Below are 15,159 nucleotides of genomic sequence, written 5' to 3' on the forward strand. Positions count from 1 at the left end.
TCGTTTTTAACCTTGGAGTTAAAATACTTGGTCACCTTCTTTTGATAAGCGGCCATCCGTATTTGGGACTCATCCCGGAGTTCTTCGACTTGATCCGAGCTTCGGGAGCAGGCTCGACTGTGGCGGATCGTAAGTCGTCCTCCCGTGGGATGGGAATAATGTTTCCACGGGACCATTGCTTCACAACCGTACGCCATTGAGAACGCGAGTGACGCCATTGTGGTTCCTGGGGGTCGTCCGTAGGCCCACAATACCCTTGGCAATTCTTCAAAGCGTTATTTTTACAAGCGGCTAGCCTTCTTTTTCAAGGTGACCTTTAGGATTTTATATGCTTGGCCCGGCCATTTGTACGAGGGCTACCGGAGAAGCTTTTCACTACTCCGTGGTGTTGGTTGCGAAGTCAGTAAATTCCTCGCAATCAAATTGCTTTTCATTGTCTGAGACTATTTTGTGAGGTAAGCGTATCGACACACTTATGTTTTTGATAACAAAGTCCAACGCCTTCTTAGCGGTTGTGTCTTCATAGGCTCGGCCCTCTGTCCACTTGGTGAAGTAGTCTACTTACTATTGCATACTTTACTCCTCCTTTTCCCGTAGGTAGAGACCCGATGAGATCTATGCCCCGCATGAGGGCAGTGGTCATCAAAGTGATCTCATTTGGAGGAGCTCTCGGTATGTTCGCGTACCTTTGGCACGAGTCACACTTTTGGACATAGTCTATACAATCTTTTTTCATTGTTGGCCAGAAGTATCCCTGCCTCAATATTTTCTTTGAGAGGTTGGGTCCTCCCGTATGATCTCCACAGAACCCTTCATGGACCTCCAGCATGATTTGTCTAGCTTCAGGGTCCGATACACACCTTAAATAAGGCATGCTGAGTCCTCTCCGAGAGAATTTGATCCATCATTACATAACGATGAGCCCGATAATCGAATCTTTCGAGACGATTGCCCTCTCGGGGCAACTCACTGTGGTTATGTATTTCATGATGGGGACCATCCAGTGGGTTCTTGCCCAACCGTGTGTGTGGTCTCGTTTATTTTGATGCTTGGCTCTGCCAAACGTTCCACTGGGACTACCCCCAACTCTCTTCGATTTCGCCGTCCGAGGCTAACTTAGCCGGCAAGCCCGCGTGAGCGTTCTTTTCTCGGGGGATTCTTTCTATTTTATAGTCCGTGAACTCGTGGAGCAGCTCTCGGACTATTGTTACGTACGCGGCCATCCTTTCGCCGCGAGTTTGGTATTCTCCGGAAACTTGGTTTACTACCAGCTGAGAATCGCTGTAGACTTCCACCCTCTTTCTCTAAGGCCTCGGCTTTCACCGAGTCGAGCGGGCGTCTCTTTTGCTGTACAGGGGGCATGTCCGGGTTGACGTTGAGTACATGGGTGATGACATGAGGGCTGATGCCGGTCATGTCTTCTTGGCGCCATGCAAAAATGTCGATGGCGCCCTTCAGTGTTTTTATTATTTTATCTTTTTCCTCCGGATCTAGGCTTCTCCCTATCCGGAGTACTTTGGTGGAGTCGTCGTCGCACACTGGTATCTCTTCGACGTCCTCCATTGGTTCTACGACCCTTTCGGATCCTATGCGAGGATCCAGCTCGTCTTCTTCAGCCTTCTCTACTTCAGGGGGCCCCCGGACCATGAGCACTGGCAAGTGGGTGGCAACGTTGTAACATTGCCTGACCTCTCCTTGATTTCCCCTCACCGTTCCGACTCCGGCTTCCTGGGTAGGGAACTTTAGGCATAGGTGTCGGATTGAAGTTATTGCACCAAAGTCGACGAGGGCCGGTCGGCCTAAGATTGCGTTGTAGGCTGTTGGACAGTCTACCACCACGAAGGTGCAATACTTGAACGTGCTCTGGGGGGTATCCGGGCACAAGGTAACCCAGGGAGCTCGACTTTTCCCATCGGGATTAGCGTTGTCCCGTTAAACCCCGTGAGTTGCGATCCGCTAGGAGAGAGGTCCCGGTCGGTCAACCCTATCGCAGTGAAGGCTTCTTTGAAGAGCAAGTTCACGGAACTTCCATTGTCAATCAGGACCCTAGCCACCACTTTATTTGCAATGGGGGTCTCTATGACCAGCGGGTCGTGATGAGGGAAGCGCACCGTCTTGGCGTCCTCTTCCGTGAATGTTATGGGTTGGTCCATTAGCCGAGGCCTTTGAGCTGGGAGTTGAGTGACCTCCCACACCTCACTGTGTCTTGCGGCCCCGGCATATCTCTTTCGCTCCTTTCAAGTGTTTCCTCCGATATGGGGACCTCCGGAGATCATGGCTACCCGTCCATTAGGCCGGGGCGGTAGTCCGGGTATATCTTTGGCGTCACTGCGGAGCAGGTAGGCAAGATACTCCCGCCGTACCCACGGTGTTCCCGAAGGCATACCCCCTGCCACTTGCCCCGGGTTAAGGTGGGGTAACCTATTTTTGATCCACTCATAGAGGTGGCCCAAACGGATCAGATTCTCAATCTCATCTTTGAGATTTTTACACTCATTGGTGCTGTGGCCAATGTCGTTGTGGTACTCGCACCTTTTACTCGGGTCTCTCCGGGAGCTGTCTCTGTACAATGGCTGGGGTCTCAGGTAGTGCGTATTCCGTCTTGTGGCAAAATAGACACGTTCCCGAGAGTCCGTGAGCTGTGTGTACCGGGTGTATTGGGGTGTGTACCCCTTCTTTTGGCGCTCTCTCCGTTCGCGTGCGCCCTTGGAAGACCTTTTGCTTCTCGACCCTTGGGTAGGGCTCGTTAAGCTAGCGGTTGGGGCAGCTGTGAAGTAGTCCGTCCATTCACCCCGGACGGGTTGCGAAGTAATGGGAAGATGCGGGGGGCAAAGCTTGGCCCCGTCGTATCCGGAGTAGCGAGAACCGTATGCCACTTACGGAGGGGTCGCGGTCGGGACGATGCCCGAGGCGACACTCCTGGCATGTATCCCGCTATCCCGTGGGATAATATCCTCCGTAAGCCACGATGGGCTTCTTCGAGGTTAATATATTTTTGGACTCGCTTCGGAAGTCCCGAAGGCGCGCGCCGCCTTCTTGCCGTAATTCGTTCGTTCCGGAAAGGGAGTCCCACATGCGGATTCCGGCTTGGAGAAGCGCAAGCCGTTGTCCGTCGTCGACCTTCTTGGTCTTCGAGGCTTCCTCTCGGAACCTCTTGATGTAATTCTTCAAGGTCTCGGTGGGCAGTTGCTTGATGTTGGTCAAGGCACTAACCTCCAAATTGACCTTCCTGGCGGCGACAAATTGTCTCCGGAAGTTGGTTTGGAGTTTGTTCCAACACCCCACCGATCCTGGTTCCAATTTCTTGAACCATTCCTCCGCCGATCCGCCGCGCGAGTGAGGGGGAAGCATAGGCATTTGGCGTCATTCGACGGCCGCAAGTATCATGACTCGGTTGAATCGTGACAAGTGATCACCGGGGTCGGAGTTCCCGCATATGCCGCCATCTCGGGCATCTTGAAGTTTTTAGGAGCTCCGCCGCCGGGATATGTTTCGCACAAGGCTCCCGATCCTCACCGTCCGAGTCGGAGTCATCTCCCTTCCGCTCTCCGGAGACTCGGGCAATATCTTTTCGAAGTATGGCAAGCTCTGCCATAATCCCTTCATTTACAGTACCTGAGGAGACTACGGGTCTGTATCTTTTTTGGTCAAGGTGATCCCGGAGGTCACCTTGATTCCCATTGATTTGATTTCTCAGACCAATGGGTGGACATCTCTCGTCCTCCTCTTCCTCTACCCCCCGGTTCCTGGTGCACGGAAACGCTTTTCGGTCCCCTCGATCCCGAGGGCCAGAGACTCCTCGGGGCTTGCCCCTCGCGGACCTTTCAGGGAAATCCGAGCGGACCTTTCGCGGATCTGCGCCTTTTCTTTCGACCGGGGGCGAAGTAGGGTTTTTTGCTTGGTTTTCCTCGCCAGGGGTGCCTTATAGGGCTAGGTTCCACAGGCCTTTCCGCCGGGAATTAGGCGAAGACGTCGCCGGCTCCCCGTCGAGTCCGGCGGCCATCGCCTTAGGATGCACGTGAATACCGTTTGCCTCCATAGCTTCTCGCATGGCTAGCATCACCTCATGCATCTTTTGATTTTGCACTTTCGAGCTTCGATCTCGCCTTCATGATCGATAGCTTTTTGTACGAGGAGCACCGGTGCCTCTTGGTAGCTTCCATCATCGTAAGCGTACTCGTCGAGGTGCTCCTCGTGGTTTTCATCTGGAACTTCTTCCTCGGACTCCTCTGCTGCCCCGAGGCTACATCTTCCTCATTGGGATCTTGAGCGTCTTCTGCAGAGGCGAGGATGACGTGTAGCTCTTGTCTCCACCATTATCGTGAAGTTAAATGCTTGTTGTGAAGCAGCTTTCCTCAGCTCTCAATGAAAGCACCAAAATGTTGACCGAGGTTTTCGGCAACTGTTAAAATATAATTATAATAATGAGCTGTAAGAAAGTGAGATGAAGACTTTTTACGTGGTTGGGGCGTTAATGAGCCTTAGTCCACGAGCCACTGCTATTAATGGCTGTGTTTAATACAGATTCTACACTTGAGAGAATGTTTTTCTCTTAAATACAAAGAATGTTCTTGGTGAGTTTTTTCTCTTCTTGCTCTTGTGCAACCAAGATTCTCCGACCCCATTAAATGAGCTTTGAGGGGGTATTTATAGTGTTTTGGTGGGGTAATCCCTAGAATTGTTCTTACACATGTATCTGTAAGTATCCATAAAGTTGGGCATTTCCGATGAATATACCATGGGTGATGCATGGTCAAATCCCTAGGTGTTGTAGGGCTTTTATGGAGAATGTCCTTTTTGTCTTATGATTGACGTGACTCTTCGCAGGGTAGCCGTCGCTAGACTTAAATGATCATTCGTACGGCTGTCAGGGGGTTGTGCCGTCAGACTTTATTGCGTGTTACAGTCCCAACACGCTTCCTCCCATGCAACATTAAATGTGACTTGATTTCTCGGGAGAGACCTGACACATCCCGGAGTGCCTTCATGCTATGCTCGCTTCCGGGAGTACCTTGTACTCCGGGTATATCCTCCGGGACCCATGCGAATAGCGCTTCCTGGTGTCATAAAAAGACTTAGCAGTTCTTTCCAAGTTATCTGATCCACGTGTCCCCTCTTGACTGGTCCACGTATATTGGGCGATTTTAGGAGCAACAGCCTTATTTTTATATAGAGGTATACTTTCTTAATACAAGAGAAAATGTATAACTAATTATAATTTAAAAATTATTCTTATTTATAACTGACCCAAATTAAGACTTATTTTTTTAATAATAAATTAGAAATTATTTCTGAATAAAGTATTCTTAGATAAATGTTCTACTATATGTATATACGTTAATTATAGAATAAGTTCACTATTTTTTTAGGCAATATTTTTAGAAGGGAGAGAGAAAATTCTACTAAAATAGAAAGATAATACTAAAATTTTACATTAACAAATGAAAGTAGAGCTATATGAGACAATATTGATCATATATATAAATGAAAAGGGAAATTTCACTTTTTGTCCCTAATAAAACCCCCAATATCAAAATTTAGACCTTCCACTAATTTGTACAAATTAATTCCATTGATTACATGAACTTCTCATTTTACCCTTTTTTTAAAAAAAATAAAAAAAAAATGTTAAAATCTAAAAAACTTCCCCCTCTCTCTTCCCTCTCGTGCACCTCTCTCTCTCTAGAAAAAACTGTAAAAGCTTCCCTCTCTCTCTTCCCTGTCGAATGTTTATTTCTCGGTGGGCGGTGATGGAAAACTGGAGCACACCCCAATCACTCAAGAATCTTACACCATTATAATGGATAAGTTGTGTTTTAAGCATTTTGTTAGACTTTATGTAGTTTGCGTTCGTTATATGTGTCGTATTTGTTGAAACTGGTATTTTTTAGTTTGAAATGGTAGAGATCTTGCAGATCTAGTTTTCTGTCGAAATCTGAGTTTTTTAGATGTTATCGACAGTTTATCGATAGAATATCGATGCTATGTCGATATCCTGCTAAGAAAGGTCAGGGATGACCATTATCGACATGTTGTCGACAGTTTGTCGATATCATGTCGATTAAAAAGCAAATTAACATACATAAGTTATTTGAGAATTTGTCGACACAAAATTGTTGACACACTATCGACATGATGTCGACATTCAATCGATATCACACTTAGCAATCACAGAAAGCAATTACATCACATTGTCGCCAACATATCGACATACTGTCGACATGCTGTCGATATTCCAAGTATGATCACGCCTATTTAGCAAACAAAATTGTCGACACAATGTCGACATCATGTCGACATGAGGTCGATATTCACACAGAAAACAATTAAAATCACACTGTCGACAAAATATCGACATACCATCGACAAATTATCGACATTTAGGTCAAAAAAATTTTATTCTCATTGTGTCGACATCCTATCGATACACCTACGACATACATTAACAACACAGACAATTTTATTGGTCAAACTACTTTCAATTTTAGGGTTAATTTGCTTTTTAATCGACATGATATCGACAACATGTCGATAATGGTCATCCCTGACCTTTCTTAGCAGGATATCGACATAGCATCGATATTCTATTGATAAACTGTCGATAACATTTGGAAAACCCAAATTTCGACAGAAAACTAGATCTGCAAGATCTCTACCATTTCAGACCAAAAAATACCAGTTCCAATAAATACGACACATATAACGAAAGTAAACTACATAAAATCTAACAAAATGCTTAAAACACAATTTATCCATTATAATGGTGTAAGATTCTTGAGTGATTGGGGTGTGCTCCGGTTTTCTACCACCACCCACCGAGAAATAAACATTCGACAGGGAAGAGAGAGGGAAGTTTTTTCAATTTTTTCTAGAGAGAGAGAGGGGTGCACGAGAGGCAAGAGAGAGGAAGAGAGAGGGAAGAGAGAGAGGAAGAGAGAGGGAAGAGAGAGAGAAGTTTTTTTAGTTTTTAACATTTTTTTTTTAATAAAAGGGTAGAATGGGAAGTTCATGTAATCAATGGAATTAATTTGTATAAATTAGTGGAGGGTCTAAATTTTGATATTGGGGTTTTATTAAGAGCAAAAAAATAAAATTACAAATACATTAAATTTTAATTAAAAGTGTATAAAAATCTAATTAAATATATAAATAAAATGTAAAAAATCATTAAAGGTACTATAAGTGGCAAATGAGTAAATAAAAAAAGTAACATTTATTATAGTGTAAAATTTAGTAGATCTTATATTTTGTGTCAAATTTGGTATAACTTTAACATATGTTAAATTTTACACCATATTATACACTATTATTGAAGTTTAATTTTATGAAAATAAGCAAAAAATACATATGTATTATGAAATATTAGTATTATGTAATATTATAATTTAGAGAAAAAAAAAATAGAGAAGAGATAGAATTTTTTTAATGTTTTATTCCAATAAGATCTCTTATTTATACACATACACAGTTAAATATTAAGAAACTAAGAAAAATAGAAACTAAGAAAAAAGAAATATCGATTACATTAATGGTAATAAATAAAAAATTTGGACATCCACATAATTAATAATATTTATAACAATATATAATTACACACTATTTTTATAACACTTTATTGGAGATACTCTAACAAATTATAGATGGGTGACTATTGATACATCTTTTTTCTCTCTCCCCTCACTCCTTTGCTATTATTTATTAGACCTTTACAAATATAATCTTACACAAATATGGTATAAATATCCACAATAATTATAATTATAAAATCTATTTCTTATCACAACTCAAAATAAAAAAAAAAATAAAAAACAGTTAAATTAAAGAAAGTTTACTAAATAGGTCTCAAGCAATAAAAAAAGAATGTGTAAATTCACTATAAATTTTCATTCTCTATTTTCGAAATACTCATAACATGATTGATTAAAAGATTTTATAGGTTCTTACAAGTTACAACGAATAAAACTTGCATAATAATATACTTCTCAAAAATCACAATGACATCTCAATTATTCATGAATAATTAATAATACTAACAACAATGATATTTTTGTTGTATTATTATTTTTTTAATGGAAATTTTATTATTATTATTATTATTATTATTATTATTATTATTATTATTATTATTATTATTATTATTATTATTATTATTGTTATTTTGAAAAGAAAAAGGGGGTGGAGGAGGGTTATGAAGTGAGTTCATGTTAATCTTAAATCCAACCCAAACCAAATCATTTTAATTGAATTCTGGTCTTGCCCTACATATATCATTATTAGCTAGCTTTTGTTAGAATTAAAGTATTATTAAAATTTAGTGGTGGCATAACTATATATTATATAAAATATATTTTTATTATATTATAGAACAATTAGTAGTGTTGTTTCTTAAATTTTTTACACTATAAAATTGTATTTCTTATAATATATGACTCATCAATAACACATTTTAAAATATAATATTCAGAGTAATGTAGTCTTTTTATCATATTTTATTCACTTTTATATATCATGAAACCATTGACAATGTAAATGATAATTGATAAATGAATGTAAATTAAATATCTTTTATTTTTTTTACTTTAAGGATTAAAATACTAAAAGTAAAATTATAAATTATTATAGAAAAATAAAAAATATTTTATTCTATTATTCATTCACGCAAAAAGAGTAAAAATATTTGATGAAAATTTATAAAAATACCCTTCTTTTATGTTTTATTTATAATTTTACGATCTAAAATTTTTAATTATAAAAATATACTTTTAATTATAAAAATATATTATGTATATTAATGTATTTTTATAATTTTTTTCAAAATTTTGATTTATTATATAATTTTTTATTTCATTTATATCCATTTATTAACTATCATTTATCACTTTACTTTTTTTTGAATGAAAATAATTTTTATTAGACAGAAACATCCGCTAATACAAAGGCTTGAAGAGCAATAGGAGCATCGCTCTCAGTAAAACGACGACCTGACCAATAACAAGCACCACGTGCCATACAGTGCGCGGCTTTGTTAGCAGACCGTTTAACATGATCAATAGAAACATTACTTAAAAAAGATAAAATAAATTGACAATCTTTAACGAAGAGACTAAAAGAAAATGCATAACTACCGAACTAAGAATAGCTTGAACAACTAAGATGTAAATAATAATATTATGTCTCTTTATCCAACTGAGTGCCTCTTATAATAATATTACTTAAAAAATTATATTATAAGAAGTATTATTAGTGTAAAATATTCTAAAGCAAAAAATACTAATTATTTTATATTATAAGATCTCAATCCTCATCTCATATATATATATATATATATATTTCTAGAATCTACTAAAATATAAATAATTACCATATTAAGAAATTTAATAGCCAAAAAAATGGAACAAAACAAATAACCACCACCACACCAAAGGAATATCATATATAAAACTAAAATAATAAAAAAAAAAATAATGGCAAGTAATCGTAATTTTTTAAAACTCAATGGTGAATTAATAATAAGCAAAAGAAAATATCTAAATCTAAATCCCAATAAGAAAAAAAAAAACCGAAAAAACAACACACACACACTCTCTTCTTCAAACGTAGAAAAAGATGAAATGTCTGGAACTTTCTTTTCACATATCTTCTCTCACCCGCCACCCTCCTTAAAACCCCCTTAGATATTTTTTCTCTCTCTACCCAACTTTTCTCTCTCTCCTTATTTATTCCATTCATTCTCTCTTTCTTTCTCTCTCTGATATTTTTTTGGGTTTTCCATATGGTCTGATCAAATTCGAAGTTTGTTTTTTGGAGAGCCTTGTTTGATTACGTGTAATTAATTTTGATCGTTTGATCATGGATCGGGATGGCGTATCCAACGGTGGATCTTGCTACTATACCGTTCTTGGAATTAGTAAAGATGCTTCCCATTCTGATATCCGTACGGCTTACCGGAAACTTGCTTTGGTAAATTTATCTTCAAAACGCCGTCGTTTTAGTTTTCTTTCTTTCTTTATAATTAACGAAGTTTTTTTTTTTTCTCTGTTTTGATTCGTGAAGAAGTGGCATCCGGATAGATGGACTCAGAAACCGAGCGTTGCCGGAGAAGCTAAACGACGGTTTCAACAAATCCAAGAAGCTTATTCTGGTAAGAACAGAATTCACTACCTCACTCTTTTCTTTTCTCTTTTCCATAATTATGAAGAATTTTCGTCTTTAATATTAATTGACGCCGCCATTGCCTTTTCTTTCGCCGGTTTTTGCAGTTCTCTCCGACCAAGCCAAGAGATCAATGTACGACGCTGGGCTTTACGATCCTTTCAAGGACGAAGATGAAGTCCGTACTATCTCCTTTATTTTCCTTTTTCACAAATTTTAAAAATTAAATAGTTAAAAACGACGTCGTTTTGCGCAATTTTGTATACGCTAAAACGACGTCGTCAATGCTGATAACATTAAATTGTAGATTCTCATTTTTTACAGTTTCACTTCTTCAGTTCCTTATCGTTCGATTAGTTTTTTTTTTCAATAATTTTTATAAAGGCTGACGTGTCATTATACCTCATCATTATGTACAGGACTTTTGTGATTTCATGCAAGAGATGATCTCAATGATGAATAATGTGAAAGACGAGGTACACATTTTTATGTTGTTTTTAGAAAGAGAATAATTTTTATATATTTATTTTTATTTTTTCTGCTCTGAGGGCAAAAATGTAATTTTATCGTGCGGTGTTACACGATTAATTTTTATTTATTGGGGAAAACTATCTTTGTATATAGGGCGATAGCTTTGAGGATCTCCAGAAGATGTTCGCAGAAATGGTCGGTGGAGATGGAATGGGGTTTGACTACAATATTAATCCAACGGCTACGAAGAGACCACGTGGAAATTCAGCTTCTATAAGTAGTGCAACGAAACGGAAGACCAACGCGTGCTAGTATTGCACGAGCTTAATTTTACTGAATTCCCCATTTCGAGATTTAACTCCATGAGGGGAATTAGCTATTAGTTAGGGGTAAAAAGGGAATTTTGTGTTTTAGGATCTTTTTTTGTTAGTTAATAATGAAAAACAGTTTCTTACTTTCTTCTTTTTTAATATAATAATAGTTTAATTTGATTTTATTAATAATTTATAATTTGTTGTTCTTTCGTTGTTAATGGTGAAAAGCTACAATTGTCAGTTGAAGTGGCCCCCTGGAACAATAAATCGAGACATTTGTTAATGCTAAACCATGCACATTTTCTAGTGAAAGACTACAAATCGAGACATGTTTTTTTTTGGGTTAGTTTTCAGTTGAAGTGGCCTTTGCAACAACAATGTCTACTATTTATTTTTTACTTTGGAGTTAGAAGTTAATTTATGTTTGGTATTAATATATGGCATAAATGTTTACTCAAAGTGGTGATGTGACAGAGATGATGATGTGGCATGAAAATATTAAAGTTAAATTAATGAAAAATATGTAAAGTCATAACTATAAATTTCAGTCGTTAGTCACAATTGATAGTCATAACGGTAAGATAGGAAGTTTGACAGTTACCCCTCCTTCCTAGCATAGGTAAGGTGGTTAACATCGGAGAAGGTGAATAATTATTCTCACAACGAGTTAAAATATCCACACACTTTCGAAGGTGAATTAGTCTAGGGGTACACATTGCTACCTCTACTTCGAAGGTAACTTAACTACATGAGAGTGATGGATTGGTCGGATATATCCTTTATCTCCTACACTCCTATGAGCTAAGTATTGGTCAGGTATACCCTTTACCTCTTACACTCCTATGAGCTAAGTATCCCACTCTAGCTACATATGACATGATTAATACAATACGTCGTCCATTATCAAGGCTACATACTGTTAATTATTAAACACAATATGAGAAGCAAAGGATAAGATCTTTGGGGTACCGCTGAGAGATGAGTACTATCCCCCTTAGAGGGTTAAACGGTTGGGTCACATCCCATTAGGTACTCTCATCGTAACCAACTCATTCAACATTTCAAATTCTACAAAAAACTCAATAATAGTTGTAAACCCACGAAAATATATAATCAGATTTTAACCCCCTCTAAAAAGCAAGGACACGGTTAAGATATTTCTACAATGGTCATGTCTCCTGAAGTGAGAAACACCGACCCTTCCCTTATATAAGGGGTCATAAATGACCTGGGGAGGGGATCCAAAAATCAACACTTAGAGTGCAAGAACTCTGCCATTTTTATTCCTTGCATTCAAGAGTTTATTCTTGACTTTGCAACTCTGATTAATAAAATACAAGAAAAGTAGGCTTTCACCGACAACTGAGGTCGAATCTCTTTAATTTATGGTGTTCTTTATTAGCATTTATTACGATTTTAAATAATTTCTCATTTATTACGATTTTAAATAATTTCTCATTTATTACGATTCTGCGTTGATTTACTAAAAATTTAGTCAACACAGAGTATGATCATGCATGGGGCAAGGCACACTTGTGCCAAGGGCCAAAAAGAAATGTCAAAATGCACATATTTTTAGTATTTTTAAAAATATAAAATTTTCTTTTTAAATGGACCTAATAAATTTTATAGGAGTTTTTACAAAAATATTCATCTTTTTTTTGTTGTTTTTACATTTTTAATGTCATACTTTTATTTATTTTTTTTTATATTTTTACTGCACTAAGTTCTCAAAAATATTGTATTTCAATAAAATAAAATAAACAACTAAGGCAACTATAAAACAATTATAGAACACCTTATCAAAAATATGAAAATAACTATTAAACAACAAAAAAATAACAAGATATCGATATCATTGCAATATACAAAACAATATGTAATGACCATTTAAATTTATTTTGAGAATTAGCAAATAATTAGGCCTAATTATCAGAATTAGGCTTTAAATAAATAATTTCTCAATTACGGATATATATTTGAACTTTAGATTTATTAAATATTTTACATCTAAAATTTTATGTTTTTCATATTTTTATGTCCGATAACAGTAGAATGCGATAATTTGGCCAATAGAGTTTGTTGACTCAGAAATCTCGCTAGATTGACGAGAATGAAAAAGTAGTTGAGTAAGTATAAGAGACACATTAAATTTATAGTAGTTCACTCCTTGTATCGCGACAATAATAGAGCTACGTCTAAATTGAATTTCTATTTCTCACGGGATGGGAATTAAAGAAAAATAATAAGTGTCAAAAGCTCCAATTTCTAGAGAGAAAAGCTTAAACCTTGGGTAGTTTTCCTAACTTTAAAAATAGGCTTATGGAGCTCTCCTGCTATAGGTGAAGGAGGTCTACAAAAATAGAAAAAATACAAATTTGATTTTTCTGACCGTAAATGATGATCTAACAGTGAAAATTAGCTCTCGGCGGTGATAGCTATTTTTTGGAGCCTAGCAGATCTCTTTGCGGGTAACCCAGAGCTTATTTTTATAACTCCCTTGGGGTGTAATTTGAAAATGATAGCTTCAAAATGAGTTTGAAATGTGAGATATGACTTGATAGATCATTGAATTAGCTTTGAAACTCAACTTAAATCGTGTCAATATGATCAATATTGAGTGAGTTATGGCTGTTTTACTAACTGCAGTTCATGACCCAACGCCAGGTTGACATCCCAGCTCTCATGTTGACATATGACGTCAACCTGGATGCTGGGTAAGTGTAATAACGTCCAAGAGATGTACTTTAAGGTGTCTAAGTGATATTTTGACATCACTTAGTCTGTTTGTGTGTTTTGGCGAAGTTGGTCACTAGTTCTTGGAGATGTTGTTATTCTGCGAAAATGAGAGACTCGAAACTTTTCATTTATGAGTAAGTTTCCCACGTTGGAAATGAGAAATGCAAAATTGTGAATTTGACTTCTCTAACTTTATGGATCTTAGTTATTATGAAAAGCTAGACAGACGGTCGGAACGAAATTAGAATAAGATAAGCAGAACCTAGTGCACTAGGCCATTTGTCAACCTGGGCACTAGTGTTGGAAATTTATTTTACCAGGATCTTAGATCTACTCACAAGTATGTTTATTAACATCCTAAATATGAACTTTCTAAAACGATAAAATAAACACATATAAAGTTTAAGAAACCTTACATTGGGTGCAGCGGAATAATATGACTCCTTCCGTTCAGATATCTAGCCCTTGATTCCTTTCTGTAGCAGAGCATTATCAATATCGAACTGGATCTCTTTCTACGAATCTTTGATGCCGAAACTCCTTTCGTCGATGATCTTCTTCACGATCTTCCTCACTATGATTGAGGTATCACTTGATGTGTGTGGGCACTACTCTAATCACTAAGAGAGGTTCGAAAAATTGAGGAAGAAAAGAGAGAGAGAGTGGCGGCTATAGAGAAGAGAGTGGAGGCTCGTGTTTTCGATTCAGAAAGTGTGTTATTTTCCTGAAGCCTTCACTATCTATTTATAGCATTCCTCTAGGGTTTGATTTGAATTATATGGCATTAAAATAATGAAAAAATCATTTAAAAAAGCTACAAAGGTGGCCGACCATACACTTAATGGATTGGGCCTTGGGCTTTGCAATTTTGCAATTTTAACACCTTTTGTATCTGATTTTCTCAAAAATGCCAATTTCCTAATTCAATCATTTAAATGCCAATTCTAACTATTTAATAACTATAAATAATTATTAAATAATATTGTCATTTATCATATTTATTAATTGAACCATACAAAGTATCATAATTAACAAATATGCCCCTATAAACTCTTTCTTTACAATTTCGCCCTTACTTAGTGAAAATTTCACAAATAGACATAGTCTAATTCGTGAATTATAATTGATTAATCAAAACCAATTACATGAGTCTTACAAGCAATATTATCTCAACTAGTGGGGGGACCATGGGTCTATATAACCGAGCTTCCAATAAGTAGATCAAGAATTTAACACTAAAATTCACTAACTTATTAATTCTTCGTTGAATCCACGCATAGAACTTAGAATTGCACTCTCGCATATAGAATGCTACATATGTTCCACCATATACACATCATTAGTTATCCATTGTTATAATCCTAATTTGATCAATGATCCTCATATGAATGATCTACCTTTGTAAAGGGATTAAATTACCGTTACACCCTACAATGTATTTATTCCTTAAAACACTTGACCCCGTATAAATGATATTTCGGCT

At 37.3% G+C, this 15,159-nt stretch overlaps 1 protein-coding gene across 1 annotated transcript; it reads left to right on the top strand.

The window, feature by feature from the left end:
• The first annotated feature begins 9,566 nt into the window (after positions 1-9,566).
• On the top strand, positions 9,567-11,126 carry LOC115718500 (uncharacterized). Its single transcript, XM_030647299.2, has 5 exons — positions 9,567-9,960; positions 10,054-10,141; positions 10,260-10,330; positions 10,572-10,628; positions 10,777-11,126. Exons 1-5 carry the CDS (start codon positions 9,850-9,852, stop codon positions 10,933-10,935), a joined length of 486 nt encoding a protein of 161 aa, XP_030503159.1. The 5' UTR covers positions 9,567-9,849; the 3' UTR covers positions 10,936-11,126.
• The last annotated feature ends 4,033 nt before the right edge of the window (positions 11,127-15,159 follow it).

The sequence above is a fragment of the Cannabis sativa genome, chromosome 2 (genome assembly GCF_029168945.1).
Source record: "Cannabis sativa cultivar Pink pepper isolate KNU-18-1 chromosome 2, ASM2916894v1, whole genome shotgun sequence".
NCBI lineage: Eukaryota > Viridiplantae > Streptophyta > Magnoliopsida > Rosales > Cannabaceae > Cannabis > Cannabis sativa.

What these genes read in the sequence shown, in the direction of transcription:
- LOC115718500 (XM_030647299.2), top strand. Translation starts at nt 9,850, where the DNA reads ATGGATCGGGATGGCGTATCCAACGGTGGATCTTGCTACTATACCGTT. An exon ending in AATCCAAGAAGCTTATTCTG is followed by an intron (nt 10,142 to 10,259) that starts GTAAGAACAGAA and finishes CGGTTTTTGCAG; the next exon opens with TTCTCTCCGACCAAGCCAAG. An exon ending in CTTTCAAGGACGAAGATGAA is followed by an intron (nt 10,331 to 10,571) that starts GTCCGTACTATC and finishes CATTATGTACAG; the next exon opens with GACTTTTGTGATTTCATGCA.